Source organism: Macadamia integrifolia, unplaced genomic scaffold (assembly GCF_013358625.1).
Source record: "Macadamia integrifolia cultivar HAES 741 unplaced genomic scaffold, SCU_Mint_v3 scaffold1326, whole genome shotgun sequence".
Taxonomy (NCBI): domain Eukaryota; kingdom Viridiplantae; phylum Streptophyta; class Magnoliopsida; order Proteales; family Proteaceae; genus Macadamia; species Macadamia integrifolia.
Window position 1 is genome coordinate 28,534 of NW_024868161.1, and position 9,085 is coordinate 37,618.

The window sequence follows — 9,085 nt, forward strand, 5'->3', positions numbered from 1 at the left end:
ATAAAAATGAAAAATAAGTTGAACTTGTTTCATCAAAATCGTTTCTAGAATTATAAATGGACATAAATTTTGATTTATATTTCTAAAATTAGATGAAATAAAATAATTTTAAACACATAAATGGCAGAAACAAAATGTTGCCCAACGGTGCTTTAATTGACGAATGGCAACCCATACCTTCTTCCTACCGTCTAATGCTTAGCTGGATACATCCTAAAAGAAGGACCGTTTGATTCTCGCTCCTGCAGTTCTCGTTAACAAAATCCTTCTTATTTTTTCTTCCTTTCTTCCTACCTTCCTTCTTCCTTCTTCCTTCTTCCTTCTTCCTTCTTCTGTCACTTTCGTCTCAGAAAGACAAAAACACTCCCTCCCTCTGCAGTTATGCTGTTTCGTATTCTTCAATCTTCGCACGAAATACTTCACTGCTTCACCAATCACAGATGGGTTTTCTCTAAAGTAATGCACATTAAATTTTCCATCTACACTTCTCTCTCTCTCTCTCTCTCTACTCAGAGGTTTTGAGCAGAGGAGAGTGATGGGGAGCAAGTAACTAAGGAGAGGTTTTGAAAAAGTTAATGTGAAATTCAAGGGTTAGTCATTTGAATCAGAGATCTTAAAGGGGGAAAAGATCTGAGAAGAAAAGAGTAATGAGGGTTTTGGGGGAGTCTTCTTGGTGTTTCTGTAATGGAGGTGGGAGGTCTGAGAGGATGAAAGGCAGTATTTTCTGCAATAAAGGTGCGGCCATGGCGAGGGTAGGTGGTGGGACTGGCTTTCTCATCCATAAGAACCTTTTGTTAACTACCCACGTGAACCTTCCCTCAGTGTTGGCAGCTGAAGGGTTGGAGATCCGGTTGCAGGACCGTGTTGCTGCAAAGCTTTTCCCTCACAGGTATGGGTTTCTTTTGCTTGGATCCCTAGTGTGGGTTGTTTTAATCTTTCGCTAATTTTTCGGTTAAATTCAAATTCTATTTGGGGAGGACCACTTTGGGAGTTTTGATTTCTGTTATTTTTCTATTTCTCTGAAAGTTATCAATATAGATTGAATTAATATTGAAAGAAAAATGAGATCTTAATAAATCATCGAGAAGGTGCATTAGAGGAAGTGTATGAACAAATAATAGGTAAACATAGTCCTTATAAAGTTAATTCAATCTCATGTCAAAGCTGTTGGAGCTTTTTTCAAGTGAAGTATGCTCATGGAACACAGGAACTGGTGTTGACCTGATCTTGGCAGTATAACTATTCACCTGCATCAGTTTTCCTTATGTGTCTATATGGTTGCAGGTTTTTCATTACCAGTTCTGTTCTTGATCTTACTATTGTGGGTATAGATGCCATTGATGGAGATTCAAACGCCCAAGGGCATCAGCCTCAGTGCTTGAAGACCTGCTCAAATCCAAGTCTTGATTTGGGTAGTGTAGTTTATCTTCTAGGTTATACAGACAAAAAGGAACTGAAAGTGGGTGAGGGAAAGGTGGTGATAGCCACTGATAATCTCATAAAAGTATCAACAGATGGAATAATTTGGAGCCCTGGGTCTGCTGGTTTTGATGCCCAAGGTAATCTTGCCTTCATGGTATGTGATCCTATGAAGCTTGCCACATCTCCAACTGTCAAGTGTACGTCAGCCTCATCGTCTTCATCATCATCATGGAAGAAGGACCTTCCTGTGCAATTTGGCATCCCCATTCCCATTATCTGTGATTGGTTACACCAGCACTGGGAGGGCAGCTTGGATGAGCTTAACAAGCCAAAGTTACCACTCATTCGGTTGATGTCCACAGGACAGAAGAGTGAGCATTCCTGCGCTTCCTTCGCAATGCGACAGGTATTCAAATCAACAGAAGGTGAAAATGATAACACCCCATCTTCATCAAATATTATATCAGGACAACAGGATCACCCTGGACCAAGCTGTTCTGCTGCTGCAAATGTATGCCAAGAGGAGACCCCTGTTACGGGCTTGCATTCTAGTATTCGTGAGCTGGGGATTCCAACACCTGAGATTTATGAATCCCCAAGATTGACCTCAGTACCTGTTCGAAAGAAGGAAAACACCCAAACCCAGCTTCTGAATATTAATTTCCCACCAAGTGCTCCCAAAGCTATAGTCTTGCCACAGGCCATTAAAAAGTTGCCTACAAGCTCTGATGGAAATTCTGTTGAGGAACTTGCATTGCGAAATTCATTGAAAGAAGACAACCCAATTGAGGGTAAAGGAGTACCCAATCCTGTTGGAGATGGTGAAATATCAACTGGTTCCATTAATGGGGAGGACCACAGTGAGGTCCAGTCCAGTTCATCTCCAATAGAGGTCTCAGAGTGGCAGAATGTGGGACATGGATACCATGCTGACTATAGCAGCGAGGGAGAGACCATGTACTCAGCTGAAACAGCAGAGAGCCGGAACTACCCTAGTCCTAAGGTAGAAAAGTTTCAACCAGTGTGGAGGACCCACAGCTGTGGAAGTTACAGCAGATGGGATACCGCTCAAAGAAATCCGGTTGCACGCAGAGCATCACTGGATAATCAGCAGAACTTCATCCGGGGAAGGAAAATGCATTCACAGGGAGCAACATCTCAGAGGAGCAATGATTACTTCAACCCCACTGTTTCTTCAATCATGAAGAAGCGTAACAATTCAGAGCAGCTGAACAAACCCCGACAGAGTGCAGGTCACTCATCTCCAAGATGGATGTTTTGATCAAATCTCATTCAGTATAACAACTGGGAAGAATTGAGGAAATCATCAAAAGAATCCTCATCTAGCATAGTGGAAATTCATGCCAACCTGCTCTGTTTCACTTGTAGTCAAGCTGATTTTTTTATTTTATGTGCAGAACAGTAGGTGAATAAACAAATTTTGCTCAGGAGAGAGGTATCTATCTCATTACCTCTGTATCATCTTGTTGGAAATAGTCTCCTGGTTGACATTGCCATACAAGTTGTGGTTTCTTTACAGGCATATGTTCATTCTTTATGGCCATCCCTGATTACTTGCTACATGTTGCACATGCTGGAGGTGGACCAAACTGCATATATTAATAATCTAGAACCTGGTCATATCCCATATCCCATTTGAGTTATAAACACATGAATTGTTTCATGAAACCAAAGATTTGATACATTAAGTCATCCTTGATGCATTATTTCCACATCAGAAGCCACATTCAATCAAATTAGGACCTGTGAATAAGCAGTACATATTAAAAAATATATATATATATATATATATATATTTTTTTTTAAGAAAGAGAACAGTATCCACCTATAACCTCAGGATCATGGCAATATAGTGTTACCTTAGAAAAAATAAAAAAAGAGAAATGAATTATCTCATTGCAAAGATGAAATGTTTTATGGTACACATGGAAAGATCACCATTTGATGCAGATCAAGTCTTCTTAATGCCCACTGCCCAGTTCCCATCACTGGAGCAAAAGCTGGAAAATGGTCTTCTTCCCGCAAAATCTGGAAACTGGTCCTATTTCCGTGTCTCACGCCGATTTGCATCTTGAAAACTGAAGTGGGTTTTTTTAACTAATATAAAAGCATCGTTACCTTTGGTTTGAAGGCTTTGACCATGATAGCAAACCTGATTAGTACCAGTTGAATTTTGGCACAGATCGTTCAAACTGGTTTGACTTTTTTCTTGGAGATTAATTTTGCTTTTAATATTTCATCAAAAATAATACTACTTTAATGAGAGAGATGTAAATTTGAAATCGAAATCGAAATCGATGTGGTGAAGTTGTGGTATGAATAAGCAGTCATATGGTGAAGTTGTGGTATGTTATGCCTAAAGAATGTGAATTTGAAATCGAAATCATTTATCGAAATCGAATCGAACCGTTTACACCGAAATCGTAAAATCGTTTAGTAAATGATTCGGTTATGGTTTCAAGTTTCAGGTCGATTAGCTAAACGGGATGATGCCGAACCAAGCCGTTTAACCCATGGTTTCAAACTGAATTGAAACTGTGAAAATCGAACTATTTAAACCATCAAAATCAATCTGATTAACCCATTTAAAGATTAAATAAGGTGGTTGCAAAATATCATTAGTATCTCATTTGATTCAAAGATTGAGTGTTGCAAGCCTGTAAGTAATTCTAGAGGTAGCTTACTCATTGTTTGGAATGCTGATTAAATTAATCCAACGCACTAAGTAGAATGTATACTAATAAAAATACAATTTTTACTTATACCATGGCATATTAAATATATATTTTTCAATATTATAACACATTATTTGGGAGGGGGGAGAAGAAGGAAATCCCTGCTGTAAGCATTACTTACTAACTTGTTAAAAGCGTTTGAGACTATTTTCTGGCAAAATATTTTCTTTTGCTTAATTGTTTGTTTGTTTTAACAAAACATAATGGTTTGCATTTCACATTCTCAATATTGAAATTTTTATCACCAAAAGAAAATTTTAGTAAACATATGAATAAACTAGCAAACCGATTGCTAACCGTTTAGAAACCGTATGGAATAAATTAAAATCAAAACCGTTTAAAACCCTGAAACCGAAACTATTTAAAAATCGTGAAAACCGAAACCATTTACTAAATGGTTGCGGTTTCAGAAAGTGCAACCATTTAATAAATGGTGCGATTATGATTTCAATAAAAACATATGTGAATCGAATCGAATCGAACTATTTAAACCAAAACCGAACCGTTTAACACCCTTAATTAAGCTCACGCTGATCCGAGGTGTCCTTTTTATTTGTTCCAAATACTCACCACTTGGAAGCTTGGATGGCCATATTTGTAAACATATATGCCCCAAGGTCTTATCTGCACATGTAAGGGTTCACCCAATTTACAAAATAAAGCTCCGAATCCGAGCTAGGGAATTGTGCATGCAATTGTTAGCGATTGATGCTGGCTAATCAGATAGTTGGAATCATCACATCACTCTTCTATATGGCCCAAATAAAATTTGTTGTCAAGATATTCCTCTTACCTGAGTCAACCCAAAACACTTTTTCTAGACCAATAGTGCAATAGATACTAGTTTTGTTTTATGGTTGTTTTTGTTGGCAATCTCGATTACGTTACGGTGATAATGTGGCTAGTTTGGATAATGTAGTCAGAAATGGTGGCGTGGCAACATTCGGTGTCTCCGATGAAATAAAAGAGCTATATGGTGTGTATAGAGGTGATTGATTCATCTATGATAGGTGATGCGGGATTCTAAGTCAAAACTGAAAAATTTTAACAAATTTAAGTTTGGGGGCATTTTCAATAGTGAAAATGATTTTTTGAAAGACAGCTTCTTCATGAAAAGTTAAGTGTAATTTATCCTATCCAATGACCTAGTTTCTTCTAGTTTCGATACCGTATAAAGAAGTTGCGACATCTGCAGTAAAAAACTAGCTTATCTAGCAGTCGCGGGCAACTCCGACATCAAAGATGATTTTTTTTAGAAGAAATGTCCTCCATGTAACCTTTCAACTATGACATAAAAGATGGTTTTGTTGCGTTTTGATTCGGTATGAGAAAGTTGCGGCATCTGAAAGGTTCAAGGATATTATGTTATTTTTTTTTTTTTTGTAGGGTTGAGTCTGACGATCAGGTCTTCTAGAAAATTGTAGACCGATGAGTCATGGTTCCAATGCATTTCATTTTGTCTTAATCGAAATCATATGAGAAAGTTACACGTATTTTCGTGAAGCCAATCCAAAATAGAAAATGCCCTAAAGCTCCCGGTGTTGGGTGGTTCATTAAGAATTTTGTTTAAATATTTAGAGGGTTTTATTGAATTACTAAAAGTCAAGGGGTTGGTTTGTGATTTTTTTAAGTAGTGTGGGTACGGTGTGTCACACGCATGCATTGGCAAGGGAATGCCAGTCCATTAGATATTGATCTTAATCAATTCATTTATGATCAATCCCGATCCTTCAGCTTTTATAAAGCCGGCAAACAAGCCAGCTATTTTTCTGCCAAAGCAACCAACGAAAGCCCGACAACGAGCTTGGTTGCTGATGCAGACGCTGATAGGCACGTCAGCTTTGCGTGAGCCAATGTCATTGTGACGTCAGCAGATGCTTTGGTTGATTCTAAACCTATGGTCACTATTAAATGTCGGTTATTAAATCCTAAGGCTAGGATTAAAAGCCCCATGTGATCCCTGATCTATGGTAGTGCACGCTACGCCACAGCTCTGAAGATTCCAAATGGTGCATTTTTTTTTTAGCCCAATCTCAAGAGGGGCATAACTTTTGATTCCCATAACCATTTTGGTTCATCCAAGTTTCTATTTCTTTAGGATTTTTTCCTCTACACATTGAAAGTAAGAAATCAAGTTTTTAACAAGTGTAAGGCTGCAATTTCTATGAGAGAAGTCTTCCCCTCCATTGATGTCCATGTGTTGAGTTTTAATGTTAGGAGAGTAGTGTCTTTACTCTATTGAAGGCTTGAGTGTGAGATTGATGAGTCTATCAATGTTATAGTATTTCCAATCCAAAAGATGAAGAAAGAAGAATAGAGAAGAGCTTGAGGGTGGTTGTTTGTGCTTTGAAGAGCAAGAAGACAAAAGGAAGAGATGAGAACAAGAGAAAACTTGTCAGTGAAGGTTTTTAGTTCATCCTAGGCATTAGTTGTGAAATTTCTTAACCCTAAATTTACATTACATATATGCATGTGGTAATGTATGTATACTAGGAGCAGTGTTATCAATTCGGCCGAATAATTCACGCAGTGTTATCAATTCACCGAATTTTTTCGAATTTTATCAAAAATTCTGACCGAATCCGAATTAAAAATAAAATTTGGTAAAATTCACGATTTTTTCAAAAGTGAATATAAAACGCAAATAATTCAGACCGAATCTGAATTAAACCGAATTATTCGGTCCACTTAAACAGTATTTTAATTAAAAAAAAATCAAAAAAAAAAAAAACCCAATAAGCTTTTTTGACCCTTTTTTTGACCGAATCCTTAAATTAATCAATCGAATTATTCCGAATAATTCTCCGCCCGAATAATTCCAGAATCCGAATTTGCTAACTATGACTAGGAGTAGTTATGGATGAAATATATGTATGCTATCTAGTTGTGAACGTACATGATAGGCAAGGCTCAACTGTAGGGCATTCATTATAAGCTCAAATTATATGCATTTGTTTATTGAGTGCTTAGTGGGTGCTCCCTTGCAGTGGGTGTTACATATTGTACCGATATTGTGTGTGCCATCTCAGTTACGATTTAAGAAAATTGAGTGTGGATGTTCCCGACTGGAGGTGCAATCAAAAGTAGTGTATTGAATGGGTACGAAACCTTTACAGGCATTACTCCGAGGATGTAGACATATTGCCATACCTCATAAAAACTCTGTGCTATGAGTGTGCCCGTTGTTTGCATTGTATAGATTTAAGTTCGTGGAATGCAGAATGGGTGTACATACTTGGAAGTGCCTATAAGAGGCTGAGTGTGCATACGACTGTATGCGAACAGGATAGATGCAGGGACAAGTACATCAATGTTTGCCAAGTTAAACTTTGGAATAGGTTTTTGGGGATCAAAATTGGACTCGATGATTCACTTCCTCCCAGTGACTGTTGAGTTACAATAACAAGAAGGGAAACGACATTCTATAGAGGCACTGTAAGAAAGAATTTGCACACTAAAGCAATGAAGAGCTAGAGAATGGTATCATCCATCTGGGAATCACATAAGGTCCACAAGGGAAAAATAAGAGAGAATGATAGCGTGGGCCCTGCTATTTATTTTGTAAATGGTATGAGTAATCTGTACAAGAGCGGTGCATGCTTCTTTTTCCCATGTAAGAATAAAATGAAAAATGAGAAAATATTCCCGAACATCAAATAAGTGCATAATACAAATGCTAGTGATAGAAGCTTTATCCAGATTATTGCTTACTTATCAAGAATAAAACATGTTTAAAGGAAACAAACCTGCCAGAAAAGCTCCCGAAATATCCTATCTCTTCTTTGCATATGATATCTTTCTGTTTTATTGAGCTTCCCATGATGATGTTTCTACTATCAAATGTATCCTGGATCTTTTTTCTGATTTATCTGGTCTCGTCATTAATCTGAAAAAAGTGGTGTGACTTTCAGCTCCAATGTTGATTCTACCACCAGAATTGCTTTATGTCAGACAATGGGGAAGGGGAATGAAAAATGACACTTTATATTTGGAAACTCATCTTTTTCACCAGAGAGCCAGAACTAAATGTTTCCTACCTATTGTCAAAAGGTACAAAATAACTCAGCCTTTAGAAAACAAATCTCCTATCATATGAGCAGAATTATCCTCATCCAATTAGTGTTGTCTTCTATTCCCTCTTATTATATGTCTTGCTTTGTTTTCCCCAAATCGATTTGTAAGAGGTTGGATTCTATTTATCTTCATTTATGTAATGGGGGCCAGGAACATTCTTAGAAGTTGCATCTTATTGAATGGTACAAAATCTGCAACTCCAAATCCCTTGGTGGTTTGGGTATAAGGAACTCCAAAACCCAAAATGGCGCCTCATTACTGAAAAAGACTCACTTTGGGTCCAAATAATTTCCTCTAAATATTTTCCACAATAGGTTGGTTTTTGATCCGGCAACGCACAAAAAAAAACTCAATAACATAGAATAGCATTGTAAGTATTCGTCCCACCTTACAAAAAGTTGTCTATAGTAAAATTGGGAATGTTAGGAATACCAACTTGTGAAATGATCCATGGATACCAACCGTCCCAGATTTTACTCTCAATAGACAAATCTTGGATGGACATGTGCCTCCATCCCAAATTCAGGTAAATGACTTCATATATGGTACTAATGGGAACACTATTCTGTTGTCTACTTTGCTTCTCCTCCATATCGTACCTCACATTCTTAAAGTTCCTATTTTCTCAAACTGTGATTTGGTTTGGTAAGGTGTCCAAAATAGGACCAAATTGGCTGCAAAATACTTAACTGTCGGATCACTTACTAACCAAATTAGATGATCAAACATGTGTGCTTGCTCATTTCTTTGCTCAATGGCATTTTCTGTCGAAAATCAAACTCCACCCAAAATTTAAGGTTTTTTTTTTAAAACTTACTCATGAAGGAGTTCCA

At 37.5% G+C, this 9,085-nt stretch overlaps 1 protein-coding gene across 1 annotated transcript; it reads left to right on the forward strand.

Moving 5' to 3' along the window:
* The first annotated feature begins 202 nt into the window (after positions 1–202).
* LOC122063449 lies at positions 203–2,959 on the forward strand. The gene is made up of 2 exons (XM_042627153.1): positions 203–889; positions 1,285–2,959. The coding sequence occupies exons 1-2, from the start codon at positions 648–650 to the stop codon at positions 2,702–2,704; spliced, it is 1,662 nt and encodes a 553-aa protein (XP_042483087.1). The 5' UTR covers positions 203–647; the 3' UTR covers positions 2,705–2,959.
* The last annotated feature ends 6,126 nt before the right edge of the window (positions 2,960–9,085 follow it).